Source organism: Diceros bicornis, chromosome 32 (genome assembly GCF_020826845.1).
Source record: "Diceros bicornis minor isolate mBicDic1 chromosome 32, mDicBic1.mat.cur, whole genome shotgun sequence".
In the NCBI taxonomy this organism is placed as follows: domain Eukaryota; kingdom Metazoa; phylum Chordata; class Mammalia; order Perissodactyla; family Rhinocerotidae; genus Diceros; species Diceros bicornis.
In genome coordinates, this window is record NC_080771.1 from 31928189 (window position 1) to 31945285 (window position 17097).

Below are 17097 nucleotides of genomic sequence, written 5' to 3' on the forward strand. Positions count from 1 at the left end.
CTACTACGTTCATTCCCAATTTACTGATGGTGAAAGGGGGCTCAAGTTGGGACAAGAGTGGTCCAGGGACACAGAGCTTCTAAATGACAGGACCGGGACATAAACCCAGGCCCGCGGTCTCCAGAGTGCATGCTGCCAACTTTCACTTGAGTGCCTTTCATTGTATTCATTGTGTGGTCCCTGGAACGTTTGCAGTGTTGGATCCACTCTCTGTTCAAGTGTGGTTAAGTTGGCAAATCACTCATTTCACTGATATTTGTTGCATGTTCACCCTGTCTCAGGCTTCCTCCTGGGGCGGAGGATGCAGTGATGATCAACGCAAAGGCCTCCCTCATAGAGCTTCCATCCCAGTTAGGAAACAGACAATAAACAAATAAACACAGGCAAGTCATGGCATCATACTGTAATAGGTGATATAAAGAGAATAAACAGAGGAACGAGAGGTGTGAGTCAGGCTAGGGAATAGAAAAGAGATATTTTCAATAAGGGTGTTCATGGAAGGCTTCTCTGAGGAGGTGACCTGTGAGCTGAGACCTAAGGAAAGCATGAGAAGTTACTAGGGGCAGACCATACAGCAGATGTCAACACCGAGACAAGAACAAGCCGGGAGTGATGGAGCACAGTGAGGAAGCTGGTGTGAAGCGGAATGTGCAAAGGCGGGGGGCAGCAGATGAAGTCAGACCCTAGCAAGGAGTTGGGGCTTTATTCCTCAGTGATGGAAGTACATTTGCTGGGGGCTGTTCCACGCATGACCCCCGGTGCAGACCACAGCTTCAGGAGAAAGGCCCTCAGTCTCCCAGGAGCGGCCGCGCCTGCAAAAGGAAACCAATCATGCCACTTATCACCCCAGTTTGAAAAGTAATTGCAGACACATGTGTAAAGGGCAGGGCAATCTTTTCTGCCAATTACGTGCCCTGCTATTAGGCGATTAGAAGCTGGTGAAGTCACGGTGTGAGGGATTAACAGCACAATTCCCTCTTCTGTCACCTCCAATTTCTGCTTCTTCCAAGGGCACGTTCTTCCCTCCCCAAGCACTGGCCTTAGCTTGCCCATGTGCCTCCCCCAAATTATGTCCCCTAAACACACTGGTCCTTGTCTGTAAAAGGAAAAAAGTCTGCAAGAGACCCTTACAAAACTGCAGCTGAAAAACAAGGCTAAATCTGCCCAGCTATGAAGTCTAAAGCTTATATTTATAGCAATATTTGTGAAGACTGTTTGGTCCCGGGTGTTTCCAAAGCTGCTCATCACACAGATCGTGCTGGCCGTTATTGTACTTTCATGCACATGCTGCCTTTATTGTTTTCTTTGGATCTCATGTCTGTGCACATCTGCCCATTTCATTGAAACTTTTATTTACTAATCCATCCGTTCATTCATTCTTCAAGCCAGTATTTAATTAAGCACCTATTTTCTGCCTGGCAGAGAGCTGCTCTTTGAAATGAACAGTCAAGTCTAGAGGTTAAAAGCTTCAGGGTTGATCAGTCCTGAATTCAAATCCCAGCTCAACTCCTTTACAAATTTTTACAGTCAGTTTTTTCATCTGAGAAATGAGGATGGTGGCAGGATGGGGTTCTCTGCCATTCCAACCCTCTCCATTCACCCTCATTCTCAGCCCTGGTGGAGAGGGGACATTTGACTTAGCACCCCATCAGTTACGGCATGACAAAGATCAACAGCTGCAAGGGGACATAGATTGGTTTGCAGGTGTCCCACTCTAGAGGCAGGGAAGCTCTGCCGGACGTGGGGTGGGGAGGAGGATGGGACTCACGGACCTCGAGGAACTGGATGAAGCTGGAAACCTGGGAGGAAGAAATAGGGGTAAGGTAAAAGAAGAAGGGTGCAGAAACGAGAGAAGGGGCCTTGTATGTCCAGGAGTTTAGACCAGTTAAGCTATCCTGGGCTGAGGCTACTGTGCACCTTGGTTGACTAGGGGAGTAACTTCAGGAATCAGACCGTTTGGGGTCAAGTCCTGGCTCTGCGCCTTGTTAACTACAGGGCCCTGGGCAAGGCATCTAACCTCTCTGTGCCCCACTGTCTCATCCATAACAAGATCCTAAAACTAGGACTTACCTCCTAGGATAGCTGGAAGGATTCAATGAGTGCATACATGGAAAATGCTTAGAATGATGCCCAGCGCAGAGTAATAAAATAAACGTTAGCAATTGTGGAATTTTAAGTCTCTTCCCACGCTCGCTCTCCTCTCTTCCTGCCTGCGTTTCACCAGAACACTTGCCGCCATTTTATCTTATCTCATGTTTTTCGTGTGGTTTATTGCTCCCCTAGCCCTGTGCCACTAGAACTTCAAGTTCCTTGAAGTCTGGGACTTTGTTTTTTTCACCACTCTATCCCTAGCTCTGTTTTCTGGAACAGTGCTGACATGGGAAAGGGACACAAACAATACTTCTTAATGATTGATTGAATGAACAGATAAATGAAAGAATGAATGAGTTATTATCCTGTGGACTCTAATTGTGTTCTTGATTAGGTCTGAGTGATAATGGGCTGCCCGCCCAACCTTTCAGATATTGTGAGCATATTGACGGTGTTTTATGATAATATGATAATAGTGACATCCACTTTCTGAGGATAGTGAGGAGCATAATATCTGTAAGATACCCAGGGTAAGTGCCCAATTATGTTCCCTGTTAGTGACATCATTGCCTTGTATCACGTACTCCCTCCTCCAAGACACCTGAGTGCCCACCAGGGTTTCTGACTGTGGTGAGGAATCTATGATTGATGTAACAGGAAGACGAGCGGATCCAACCAAGACTATATGATCTGGTTCTTTGATTCTCTCCATCTTGACGGCAGTGAAACCATGTGGCCAGGCCCCAGGGCCATAGCTTCCTGTGGTGGCTGTCTGGAATCAGTGAGAATGTTACCATCTTGCGACAGGTTACCACTGTTCATATGTACTCAGTCTTAGATGCAACAGAATTGGCTGAGACTGACATATTTAGACACTTCGGTTTAGTGGACAGTCCCATAAACTATGCAGGTGCCCAGTTCTGCTACCTGGGGCCTGATTCCAAACTGTTGGTGACCACTCTCTTCCCTCTCTTAAACTCCTTGGTTTCATGTGGGGTCCTTGCATTCTGGCTGATTCCATAGAACATGAAGATTGGAAGGGATCTATGGAACAGCTAGTCCAACCCACTCATAAAAGAGGCCAGTACGTATTTTGCATGAGTCCAGTCATTTAATTTGTGCAGCAATCTATAATGTACAAACTGTGAACGGCCCCTTTTACTTAAGGGGCATCTGAGACTCAGAGAGGAGTCAGCAGTTCTGCAAGGCTACGGGCAGGGTCTGTCTTTTTATTAACATGCAGAGAGAGGCAGTAGGGCAAGCTGGTCAAGAGTTTATGTTCTGCAGCTGAGTGGTCTGGATTCAAGCCCTTTCTCCACTACTTGTATGGCTCAGTTTACTCATTTTAAAGTAGGGCGGGAAATAGAACCAACGTCTTAAAATTTCATAAATATTAAACAACTTGACATGTAAAAAATGCTTAGATGAGTGAATTATCACTATTATCAATGAAAGTTAGCTCATAATTAATTATAACAAATAATTAAATAAAATAAGATATATTCAAATAACTAACAAAAATAATAATAAAATAGTAAATTTTTAAATAATAAAATAATTCTCAATTAGTGTTAGTTATGAATTCTGTAATTATGCCCACTGTGTGGCTCAGCACTTGGCAGATGGCAGGTGCCCAGTGGTGATGAGTTAAGCAGCTCACCCTGTTCTAGTAAGTGACGGAGTGGAACTTACACCCAGGCTGTCTGACTCCAAAGGCTGTGCTTATTAACCAGAAAGGAAACGGAGGCTTCGAGAATACTGATCTGTTCTCCATTACGGCACAAATGGGCAGTGGAGACCGGCCTAGGACCCAGGTGCTGGTACTCCCTGGTCAATGCTTTCTTTCACCCCAGGGCAGGTTTGCCTATCACTGGTCACCAGTAAAAGGGGATAATCATATTTCATATGGAGCTGGTTAGGATTCAGTGAGACAAACATGAGTGTGAAGAGCTTGGAAAAGTGCCTGACCCTTAATAAACGTCACCGCTGTCATGACTATTTATCATGCATGCATGTATCAGTGCGTAGATGTTATCTTGAAGTCCTATATGCGTTTGGCACTGGGCTTATTGAGGATCTAGATGAGAATAAGACTTAGTTCCTTACCTAAAGCAGCTGATAGTCCAGTGAGGGAATCTAGTAAATGAATATTGACATGTTCTAATTGCAATTAACCCAGCCTGGGTGGAGAGGGTTGACTTCCTGGAGGAAGTGGCATTTGAGGTAGTTGATTCTTAATGATGAGCTATGGCCCACCCAGTGGACCTAGGCCTATACAAGAGAAAGCCAAGAAAGCAGCATGTGCAAAGGTCCTGTGGAATGAAGTAGCCCTGCATGAGGTGGAGTGAATGGTAGAATGTTCTGTGTGGCTGGTACTTGAGCTTTATAAGGGGAAATAAAGCAGAGCAGCTGTGTAAAATGTTTATGTATTGCAAAGTTAGGGATTTGGACTTCAATCTAAAGGCAATGGGTAGCCATTGAAAGTTTTATATATACACCAAAAAACAAATACAGGAACAAAGGCCAGGAACAAAGTTGTTGTTATTCACTGCTGAGTATAATAATGCCTAAATCATAGTAGATACTTGATACTCATTGTTTGAATTAAAAATTGCTCTGGGGGCCGGCCCCATGGCTTAGCGGTTAAGTGAGCATGCTCCGCTGCTGGTGGCCCGGGTTCGGATCCCGGGCGTGCACCGAGGCACTGCTTCTCCAACCATGCTGAGACCGTGTCCCACGTGCAGCAACTAGAAGGATGTGCAACTATGACATACAACTATCCACTGGGGCTTTGGGGAAAAAAAAGGAGGAGGAGGATTGGCAATAGATGTTAGCGCAGAGCCAGTCTTTCTCAGCAAAAAGAGGAGGATTAGCACGGGTGTTAGCTCAGGGCTGATCTTCCTCACAAAATAAAAAAAAAAAAAATTGCTCTGGCAATAATGTGGTAATCAGACTGGGGAGTTAGGAGAGCAGTAAAGTAGGCAAGTCCTGAAATAAATAACCATTTAACCCCCAAAGAGTAATAACTGGGTCGTGAACATCTTCTAGGGATACACCGAGACCTGTCTCTTCACCCATGAGGCTCCATGACAAGCAATGAGAACTCTTTGTTTTCTCTCCTGACGTTCTGTGGTCTTCAGAGTCTCCCGGGGACAAAGTGAATCAATGGATTCATTACATGAACAAGAACCTGGCACTTTGAAAAGGCTGTAGATGAATTCCTGACCTGTCAAGTAAGAGAAAATAGTGTTGAAAACACTGTCCCATGTCTTGCTCAGGTGTGCCCCAGCTCACCTCAGCCTCTCCCGATTCACCCTGGGAAAACCGAGTCCTCAGTTCTCCCAGGGCATGCCCCACAGCCCACAAGAGCTTGGTCTTTGCAAAGACAACAGACTATAGTTTACTTGGCTCACCCACAGCTCCCCTGGCCCCTTGGACTTATGTTTTCTACCACATGAGGCTTTGTAGTATGCACACTTAATCCTGGCCATATTTTTGTACAGTGGTTCCCTGGCAATATCATGCAGGCGTCAGCCATTGGACCACTACTTGGTGTTCCTAATGAGATTCATGCATCTAGAGGGCCACTGGTCCATCTACTCTCATCAGCCATAAGATCATCCGTTCATTCATTTCTTTAAATAAAATATATTATTGAGAGTCATGGACCAGGTGTGGTTCTAGGTCCTGGAGTCCAATGATCAATAAACAGATATTTAATTGCCATTTGAAACTCGTAGTCTAGTGAGGGAAGCAAACATAGAAAGAAAGAAACAATAAATAAAATAGTGAAAAATGACAGAAAAATGCCATGAAGGAAACAAGAAAATGAGCTAATGAAGGATGAGCTGGTGAGGGACAGCTCCTCCTCTGAGGAGGTGACATATAAGCAGATTCTGGGAGGATGAGAATAACGTGGAAGTGGAGGAAAGAGCATTCCAGACAGAGCGACTAGAATGTGCCAAGGCCTTGGCGTAGGGAAGAGCTTGGCATGTTTGGTGATTGAGGGAAGAGCCGAGCACAGTGAGCAAGGAGGAAGTGGAAATGGAATGAATTTGGTGAGGGGGAGGCAGGAGACAGCTTTGCAAGGCCTCGTGGGCTGTGGTGAGTTTCCCTTTTCCATCATGTGCTAGGAGAGAACTTTGTGATTCAAGACACGTTCACTTTTGAGTTTCATGCAATAGAAAGAGGACCGGTGTAGACAATTAACGTTTCCATGTGGAGTGTTGGGAATGAATGGGGTCACATAGTAGGAAAACACTTTGAGAACCACTGCCCTAGGAGATGGGTGCGGATACTGGAGGTGTATTATTTGATAGTTCATTTTGCGGCAGCAAATACAAGCATGACAAGCAGCAGATATGCAGGGCCAACCAGGACCTCTCCCATGAACCTGCACTCTTGTATTGATGCATCCCACTCATACCTATTGAATGTCTACTCGGTGCCAGGCAATGTGCGGGCACGGGATAAGCAAGAGAGAGAAAGATGGACGCCATCCCCGACCTCACGGAAATTGCACACCAGCCACTTTAACTCCATGAAAGCTTAGCTTAAGAAACAAAAGAGTCTTGGATTTGCCTTTTCTGGCTCTCATTTGCTTAAATTCTGGCAGCTGTCACACACTCAGAATCATTAAAATTTAGTTCTCTGTGTTTAACTTGCTTCCACAGATTAACTTTCTCCAACTCATTATCATGGCCCTGACCTTGGTCTATTCATAAAAGACCACAGAAACCATTAATTGGGTGGGCTGCTTCTTATAGGAGCAGCACAATTTTATCTACTAGAGGCATTAGCAGATTTGGATTACATTGTAAATAAGTTTATCCACTACAAACATTCCTGGATCTGCCTTGCATTGTAAATAAATTTTCCCAAGTAATTGTTAAGTGTTGGCTTCACAATTATGTTGGCATAAGAAAAACAACCAGAGACAAGTTCAGTGGCTTTGCAGTAAGTACTGAAAAAAGAACCTAGGGATTTGCAAGGAGATAGCCAGCTTTGGTTAGGTGAGTGGAAGGAAAGGACTATTTGGTGAGCTGAGAAATTATTAAGGGCTTGGATTTGTAATAAACATTAAACATTGGTCATGCCCACGTAAATGTCTATGCTAGATTTAAGTATTCAGTTTTCAGCCCGTTACCTGAGCTATACGTAGTCCCAAGAAGGGGGTTCATTTATGTATCAGTCAGCTGTAGCTAGATAACAAACAACCACAACAATATCTGTGGCATACAATGGTAAGCATTAATTCCTATGGATCCATAGGTTGGCTGGGGTTTGGCTAATCTAGGCTAAACTCTGCTTTTCACTGCAGATCTGTGGATGGGCAGGGGTGGCTCAACTTCACATGTTTCTCATGCTCCTTGGACCATTTGGATAGCCAGGCCATGTTCTTTTCTGGGAGATAGAAGAGATGTAAGAGAGCAAACAGAAACACATGAGACTTCTTAAGAACTGGGCTCAGAACTGCACACTGTCACCTCCACCTCATCCTGTTAGTCAAAGCAAGCCATATGGTCAAGCCGGAAGTCAAAGATGAGGAAGTTCGCTCCACCATTAATGAGGCAAGGATTAGATGCAGGAAGGGATGAAGAATTGGAGCTCAAAGTTAATCTCCTGTAATTTAGTCAGTATGTTTCATTCATCTATTGTTGTATAAGCTTATGTTATGTGCCAGAAACTGCTAGGCAGCAGGAGAGATGGCCATGTAATATTCCTACACCAATCGCTGGTTAGAAATCCGAGAAAAAGAGTTCTTGCCCTTATTATCTTTTAAATGGTCTGTACAGTAGTCTTCCAAGAAGTCTCTCTTTCTTAGTTATGGCCCTCGATGCAATCCATCCTCCAATGTGGCCAGAGAGATCTCCCTAAAATGTAAATGAGATATTGAACCTTCCCTGGTTAAGTGATTTGGATGATTCCCCTCGCTGGCAGGATAAAGCTCAACTTCCAACTGTTGACGTTGAACTGATCCTACTCTGGACCCCAAACTGCCCAGACTTGTCTTCTGCCATCCCTCTGGTCACCAGCCCCTTCCCCAGCTGTCCCTTCTTTCTTGTTTCCCCTTTGTTCTAGCTCAGTGGTTCCCCACTTGGGACCACAGACAGGCAGGAGGTGGGGCCATGGGGGCCCTGGTATCATTGTAAGAGATCTTGTAAATGCACACTAAGTATTATCAGTCAACTGTAAATAATCCCTCCCCCACCACACACACACAGCCACTGACATTTGCAACTTTACCTAGATGAGATCGTAAAGAATGAACTTCAAATTCAGTTAGAAGGAGGTGTTGAATTTGAGCTGCCTTTTGCTATTATTTAGTTTCTCATATAAAAAGTACAACTTCTGTCAAGTAGAGATCCACAATGGTTTTTGACGTAGAATGGAAGCCAACCACAGTGGACCTCTAGCCTCTTCTTAAACACATCCTGACCCCCCAGAGCTCCGGCTACCTTCACTCTCTTAACCCCCGCTGTAGCACATTGTAATAGACAATGTCTTTCTCTCTCAGAGTCATATTTTCTGGAGGACAAAAACCATGCCTTTTCATTTCTTTCCCTGTTGCTTAGCTCAGTGGCTGACATGCAATAGTGTGTTATGAATGTTTCTTGAATGAATGAATGAATATATGTAAGGGAGTAGTGGAGAATTCTCTAGAGTAGTGGTTCTTAGACTATGCCTATGAAGAGCTTGTAAAACACAGATGGCTGGACCCCACCCTGAGTTTCTGAATCGGTGGGTCTGGGGTGAGATCTGAGAGTTTGCATTTCTAATAAGTTCCCAGGTAACGCTGATGCTGCTGGTCCAGGGGCCACACTTTGAAAACCTCTGCTCTACCAAATTGTTGCTGAGATGATTCTCCGTGTAGAAATAACCCCAATCACTAATTTTAGGTAAGGGAGACACCTAGAGGGGGGTTTTAATGGCTTCTAGTTCACAGGATAAAATTGCTAAATTGGTGTCTGAATGCCCAATTTAGCTACTAAGGAAGGATTGAAGTCCTAAAGACAGGCCAATTGACTGAGATAACCTAAAAGTCACTCCTAGCTTTATCTTCGCGCTAGTGTGGAAGTCATAATTGTATTAAATGTATTCCCAGAGGACACTATATTAGTGCAGGACCTCAAAAGCCAAAAGAGTATTTTCTGTCTTATTCTTAGATGTCTGGGCCCTTCATACATTGAGGAAATGCAAAAGGATGCCATAATCCAAGTATCCTTCAACAAGGATCGCCAAGCACCTACCCGCTCACACTAGCCTCTGTGGAATATTCCTTACTATGTCTAATCCTGGTCTAAGCTATCATAAGAAGACCTTGCCTTGTTGTAGGCTAAATGCGCTGGCCACATTGGAGTGGAGGCTGTCAAGGTCAAGGGACACTTTCCGTGTGGGAGGATTGAACTGTTGCCATCAAGAAGTATTTCTGGTAGGGCAGCACATGTAAGGGGGTTTCATATCAGCATCATACATTTTTCAGTACAGAAACCATTTAATTCATCTTCTCAACAAAAATCATTTGAGCACCTACTGTATACCAGACACTGTTCTAGAAGCTGAGCACATGGCAGCAAAAAGACAGATGTAGGACTTACAGTCTAGAGGGATGGACTGACAATAAACAAAAAAAGGTAATTATTCGTTAGCTATTGCTGCAACTTAGAGAAATTATTTGTTTTCAACTCATGTACCTGTGGGTCAGCTGATCTGGATGGGACTCTGCTGGGTTTGCTCAAGCATCTCTGGACCCATGGGGGTTCTCATCTCTCCTCCTATGACTAGTGAGCTAGCCAACAAATGTTCCTTTGAAGGCTTTGAGAGAGGACCTAGTGAGAGCAAGCTGAAATGCACAGGGCCTCTTGGGGCCTGGGCTTATAACTGGCACCCTATCACTTCTGCCACATTGCACTGGCCACACTAAGTTCATGTGGCCAAACCCAAAGTCAATGAGCAAAATGTGTAGATGCAGGTTGGGGTGAAGAATTGAAACAATAGTACAAGTGATCACTTACAGTATAAGGTTAAGTAACATAAAGGACTATGAAGAAACATAAAGCAGGTTCACGGCTCAATAATAATCAGGGATGCTACTTTTGGGTGGCCGGGTGTTGTGGGATGGTGTATTGTCGTAATCTTGGGTGTTTTTAGCAGGCTATCCCATTGGGAGGGGTCTAGCTTCAGCCTTATGCGATGTTGTAATGCGGTACAGTGTGGGCTTCTGTCCCTGCTCTGCAGGTATATCCCAATTATCAAGGGCTCCTGGCACACCTGATAACTGTTGTGTCTCATCAGGGCATCCAGCTGGTTTATCACTGTTCTGTTCAATGCCTCATCACAGCAGCACATTCAAAGGGTACAAAAATTTGAATAAATTGTCTCTGCTGGCCAATCCATCAGTTGGGCCCTCTCCATACACACGTCATGAGCTTGTGCATATAACACATAAGCACTGCACACACCCACGTGGCCACCTCCACACACTCAGAAATGATATCTTCATCAGTCAGTCAATGAGAGGAAACGGTCTCAATCCCTGGCACCTCCAGAGACAGCTGCTGACTGTTGGATGATTCCATCAGCTCCAAAGCCAGGCTGATATGCCCGGAAAAGGAGTGTGAACCTGGCGTCTGAAGGCAGACAGAGCTTCTGGGGAGCCCATGGCTGCAAAAGCAGCTGGGGCTTGGTGGAGGGCTGGGGTTGGGGGAGGTAGAGTGGGGGGAGGTGGAAGGAGGTTTTCAGCTTCAGTATTTACTTGTCTCTGTCAATCAATCCATCAGCCAAAAGACCCCCATTAGGGAGCTGAAAGGAAAACAAGACAAAAAAAAACGAAAATGTATTTCTTCTTCAGAGCCCTTTTATCATTAGAGTGAAATATTTTTCTCCTATCTTTGTTCAACAAAAACCGATATCGTGTTTTTGGAAAAATGCATGCTCTAGAGTAGGAGATAGAGGGGAAAAGTGACATCGATTTTTACAGTAATCCTTGGAGTGTTATTATGTTATTATTCCCATTTTGTTATTGAAGAAACTGAGGCTTGAGGAATAAAAGCAACTTGTGCAATGTAAGTGAAGTCCAGAGATCCCAATCCAGCTCTCCTTTTGCAGATAAGTCTTTTTCCACCTTCCTAGCCTCCATGGGTTTCTAGAGGTGAGCCTCAAGGCCTAGGAAGACCCTTGAAGTGAACTCCTCCCAGCCCCTCAAGTCCAAGCTGTGGGACTAAGTTAGGAAGGGATGGGCAACAGCTCAGGACAAAAGCCCAGGACCTTGGTGAATGCCTGCGCAGGCCCTGGCTGGAGACAGAGTCAGCAGGATGTCAGCCAGGCAAACCTACATCTGTCTTCACTGGTCCCTTCAGACAGAACACGAGTCACCTGCAGCCTGGGAATCACAGCCTCCGGTTCTGTTGTGGGTCGACGCCTTAGTTTTATTTATAGATGATGAAGCTGGGGTCAGGCTGGAATATTGCCCTTGGCTGAACGGAGCTGCCTCACCTAAGATTATTCCCCTCCTTGGGGGAGTAGCCAACAACTGGCCCACTGAGGGCACAAAGGCACAGCGCCCTGACTCTATTAGGGTCACCTGTGAAGGGTCATTCTGGCCTCCGAGCTACCCGGGATTGGCTGAGGCCTTTACTGCAACTGTTAACGTCCTTTACTCTCTCCCTCTGCCGGTCTTGTTTCCCTCCTTCTTGCGGTTGTTGCTCCTAAGAACACTCCCCAATAAGCCACCTGTGCAAACCTCCATCTCAGCACCTATTCCGGGGAAACCAACCTGTCTTACACTGGCGATTAAATGTTCCAGCCTTGAAGTGACACATGTCACTTTTGCTCACAGCTCATTGGCTAGAACTAGTCATATGGCCCCACGCCAACCACAAGGGGGCTGGTAAGTGCAACCCTGCCATGTACCAGGAAGGGGGAAAATCAGGCCTCTTTGGTGAGCGGCAGTAAGGATGATGGAACGGAGAGACCATAGAAAGGGCCGGCAGAAGTCTAAAATCAATAATACTGCCTTGTACCTCGGACAAGTGCAGCCTTGGACACATCCTGCCCTTGAGGGTGCTTCCCTGACTGAGTGGCTGCTTGCGGAAACATGCTGGAGCATCATCTTTACCCCTTATCGCGGTTTATCGTCTCCCGAGCTGTCCTCTGCTCTCTTTCTCTCTGTCTTTGTATCTGCTGAATCCATGGGCTCAGCTGGCCCCTGATTGACAAGATGACTCCTGCCCTGGAATGGGGAAAAGTCGGGATATTTCAGGATGCCTTGATGTGAAGCCTGTCTGACTCCATAGGCCCTGTTTCACTCTTACTGGCGGGCAATGTGGGTGTGGGTCTCCACACACACGGGTTCCAAGCTGGGACAACCATATCATCTGTCAAACGCTGCGACCGCACTTCTCAGAGGCTCAGGGGCGGGCGCCTGCTTAGGCAAGGGGACAGTGGAAAGCTGGAGGGACTGGAAGAAGCAGCAACCTCCACCTCTCCTGGGCTCTTCTGGGCGCTATTTGGCCAACATTGCCATCTGTCGGGCCAGTGCTGGCTAAAGCAGCCAGGCGGTCAGATAGCATTGCATCTTCATCAGTGACCTTGGGACCATGGGAGACGACCTTGTGACCGAACAGCTGACAATGCAGGAATTTTAAAAAGTACATCAGTTTACGTTTACTGACTGGTTATTTTGTCACTTAATCCTCACCACAACCTTACGAGTTCAGTACAATTTATACTTTTCATTTTAACCAGTGGACAAACAGAGGCACAGAGAGTTTGAGTAACTTACAAGTCAGTGGCAGAGCTGGGGGTTAAGCTCAGGCAATGTAACTGCAGACTATTTGCCCCACTTCATCCTCTGCTTGATTAAATTTACACATCTATTTAACACACACTAATGACTGTCTCTGTGTTCCAAGCCCTGTGCCAGAGGTTGGGAATACAGCCCAATCCACTGGATCTCAGCATGCTCCATTGCTTAGTGTCCTACTATATTAGATGTCACATAATACATTTATTCCAATGTTTAGCACCAGGGGAAATTATGTTGGAAGATATTTGTATACATGTTACTATAATAATAACCATGTAATTCACATGTTTCTCTTATTGCTTTGGCCACCAGGAAGCTCAGATCCAAATCAGAGCAAACATGTTAGAGTTTGGGTTTAGCATTTCAGTATTCTGAATTTTTCCTCCTGATCGAGATTTTCTATTTTGGTTGTGTCAATTCTTTTGCACAAATGTCTTTTATTATAACATATCTTAAATCCTTTTTAAAAGAAGCCTGCATGGAAATGACAAAGTAAGGTCTTTACTGCATATTCTTAGATTCCTACCGGGAAAGGCAGACCTAGTTATCCATTTTACCCTCATTCCCATGAAGGTAAATGCTTTTATAAGCACAGCACTTATAAAATCCCTTGAGCAGTGGCTACTACTGTTCTGAGTCCCTAGGGATAGCTAGGAGCTTCTGAAAGACCACATCCTTACAGAAAAAAAAGTTTCTTTAAATCATGGCCTCAACTTTGGTAGCAGATGCACATTTGTGGAGTAGGCAGCCAGTCAGACTCTCACCTGAGCAGTTAATAAAATCTATTGCCCTTTGATGGATTTTTTTCTGCAAGCTAGAATTGATCTGTCGTCTTTGTGATTTGTGAGATGGCAGGGAAACACCAAACACCATCATGACTTGGGCCACATTGGAAAAAAATAAAAGAGAAGAAAAAAATCCACCACCAGGTCTTTCCAGGCGTAAAAAGGGCTGGAACTGCTGGGTCATTTTATTTGATTTATTGGAAATAAAGTGGATCTTATTAACATTTTAATAAAGAGAAATTTTCTGTACTGGGCTGGAAGTGGCTGCCAGTCCCCGGTGCAATTCCATTCTCTAGAAAAGTGGAATCGCAGGCGTTGCCCGGCGTGATTTGTGAGGCTGAGCCCCAACAGTCCGAAAAAGCAAAGGGGCTGCCGCCTCCGAGGGGCTCGCTCTGCGCGAGGTGCTCGCCGCGTATCTGCCATGCAAAACGAGGGAGCTTTATGAAGGAATCCGTCTTGTAAAGCCATTGGTCCTGGTCATCAGCCTCTACCCAATGCTTTCGTGATGCTGCCGCTGATCTATTTGGGAAGTTGGCTGGCTGGCGAGGCAGAGCCTCTCCTCAAAGCCTGGCTCCCACGGAAAATATGCTCAGTGCAGCAGCGTGCATGAATGAAAACGCCGCCGGGCGCTTCTAGTCGGGCAAAATGCAGCCGAGAACTCCGCTCCTGTGCGTCCTCCTGTCCCAGGTAGGAAAGAGGGGTTGCCGGGCGCGCCCCGCGCCCCGTTTCTGCATTCCGATCGCTTGCCGCGGGCACGGCCAGGGAGATTTCGGGGGTCGGGGGACTCCGGGCGCGGCGCCAAAGACAGCCCGGGGCTCGGAAGGGAGGTCATTTTCAGCCCCGGAGATCCTAGGGGTCCCTGGATTCCTACTCCTGCTTGCCTTTGAGAGAGAGAGAGAGAGAGAGAGAGACAGAGAGAGAGAGAGAGAGACAGAGTGTGTGTGTGTGTGTGTGTGTGTGTGTGTGTGTGTGTGTGTGTGTGTGTGTTTGGTGTGTGTGTACGTTCGGAGGAGGAGGAGAGAGCTCCCGAGTCCTTTTATTTTGCAAGCCAGGGCGACATTCTCGCCTACATCAAGTGGGGTAACTTTGATTCGCCTCCCCCGGGGGTTCATGCATTGGAGGACGACTCAGTTGGAGGCGACTCCGGGGAGTCGTGGTTTCCCCCAGCCCAGCGCCGGGCGAGGGAAACGCAGCTCTGGTCCGGATTGCGGGCTGCCGGACTGGAGAGGCCGGCCTGGCATCGCCGACTTCCCGGGGCGCCCGGGCCCCCTCGCCCAGCCAGGCGGCGCGCTGGAAGGCGCCTCCGGCCAGCCGAGCGCCGCAGGCCGGCTGCTGCTGTCGCTCACGGGCGCCGGCGCCGGCAGCGCCCGCATCGGGGTCCTTTCCTTCTCCGACCTCGGGCCGGGAAGGGCCGGAGCGCGTCCCCCCCGCCGGGGCGCAGGCCCCCTTTGTCCAGCCAGCTGGAGCTCCGGCCCCGAGCCCCGACTGCCGCCTCTGCTGCCTTCTCGGGCGGGCGCGGAGCGCGGAGAAAAGTTCAAGCCTTGCCCACCCGGGCCGCAGCTGCCTGTTAACCCTCCGAGCGCTGCGGCGCGTGGGAAGGGCCAGGCGACCCAGGAGAGGGGGGCGATGGAGACGTGGTCCTCCAGCAACCAACTCTGCATCTCGGAGATCTCGGGAAGTTTGTGTGCAGGAAAGCAGCACTTCGAGGAGGCCAGATCGGAGGTGCTGGCGGCTGAGGGGCACGCCCAGCCCTGCTCAGGGGCCTGTGGTTTCTGGGAGCACGGCGACCCAGTCCCCCGAGGCCGAGCTGGCAGCCTACAAGTGGGTGGGTAAGATCAAGGCAGGGCCAGACAGAGGAGGGAAGGAGACAGGGAGTGTCTTGGGGTGCTAGGAATGGGTGTTGAGTTCCTGGCCAGGACTGCTGGGTGCCAGTGGGAGAGGCACACGTGTGAGGGTGTGCGGGAGAGGGAGGGTGAGGCAGCTAGGGTCCCAGGCAGGGGCGGCATGTGGAGATGCAGTGCAGCCTTCTAAGGGGAGACCACTGCTGGATCAGTGTTGGGGCCAGACTTCGGAAATGGGCCATTGTCCCGGGAACGCAGTGCCCTTGGAAATGACTCAAAGTGGAGAGTGGGGGCCGATGATAGTGCCCGGAGGCAGAGTACGTGCCTGGCTCCTGACTCCCTTCTTCCCTGGATACACAGCCCCCATTCAGGACTGCCCAGTTATACGCCTCTTCTACCAGGGCTTTGCTGGCTGAGTCTCCTGGGGTCCCTGTAGTCTTAAGTCCTGCCACAAATCCCATGCCTGTCTGTGAACCAGTTTTTCAGACTTTCTGTCCTCTGACGATCCCCCAGGCTGTTTGTGTGTATGGATATCCCAATTTAGCAGGGTGCTTCAGAGCCAGCCTCTCTGCCATATGCTAGTGGTACCACCCTGGACAAGCTGCTTAACCTCTCTGATCTTCCAGGTCCTCCACTGTAAAATAATCTATCGCCTTCCTAGGATTGCTAGGCAGGTTGGATTGCATTTAACAGGACGTCCTAGGTAACGCATTTACCATGAGGCCTGGCTCACTGGGAGCTGTCAGGGTCTGCAAGCGTTTACCACCACCTCACCTAGGACTTTACAGTTCTTTTCTCTGGGATCCTGTTTTGACCTCAGTTGGGATTCCAGGGCTTACCCAAAGTCATGCTTCCCTTCGAGAGAGAGGGACCACACGACAGCATCCATCAATCCCTATGCACTAGGGGCTTCTCACAGGATGTCTTTTGCAAAGCAACTGGTGTGTCTCTTTGCCCAGGGTGCAGCTGGCGCAGGTGTGTTCTGAAGGCTCTCAGCTCACTCGGTTTCTTTAGAATGGGGGAACAGAGGTTTTACGGTGAATTGCATTGCCTGCCCTGAGAGACTTATTCTCTCTTAGATTGTTATGCATAATCAGAGCAATTGTCCACATTAGGACAGTAATTGATAACCTGGTAGCAATACCACCTTGCAGAGAAATCATTTTGGTGCAATTCAGTTAACTGGAAAGGGGTTCCAGTGCAGAGGGCTGTGTGCCATAGCGAAAAGTGGGGAAAGACTTGGAGCCTTTGAGTCAACAAGCAAAACACAACTTTCCTGAGGCAGAGAGAACACAGAAGGAAGGGAAAAACAATGTCATAAAGCAAGTTAGTCACTCGGCCCTAGTGGTGTTGAGGCAAGCATGCGTGTGTTTTTCCACAAGAGTTGTGATACGCTGGGTCTGGCTTTGGAAGCCATCAATCTCTGTGAGTTTATTGGCCAGGCTGCTGTTTGAGGCGTTTTGTAAGCGGGGACAGGATTCTAAGCAACAATGGCTGGAAGCTGGCAAAGCTGTGAAACAGTCACCTCTCTTCCCCCCAGGGCGTTTTGGGAAAGGCTGGACCAGAAGTGGCC

The 17097-nt window shown here is 47.6% G+C and overlaps 1 protein-coding gene across 1 annotated transcript in view; it reads left to right on the forward strand.

Moving 5' to 3' along the window:
* Positions 1–14254: 14254 nt before the first annotated feature.
* The window catches only part of CDH13 (cadherin 13), a 1007607-nt gene continuing 1004764 nt past the window's right edge, over positions 14255–17097 (forward strand). Inside the window, exon 1 of the mRNA XM_058528362.1 lies at positions 14255–14370. Within this exon, the coding sequence (XP_058384345.1) occupies positions 14329–14370 (42 nt within the window). The 5' untranslated portion in view covers positions 14255–14328. The remainder of the gene's footprint in view (positions 14371–17097) is intronic.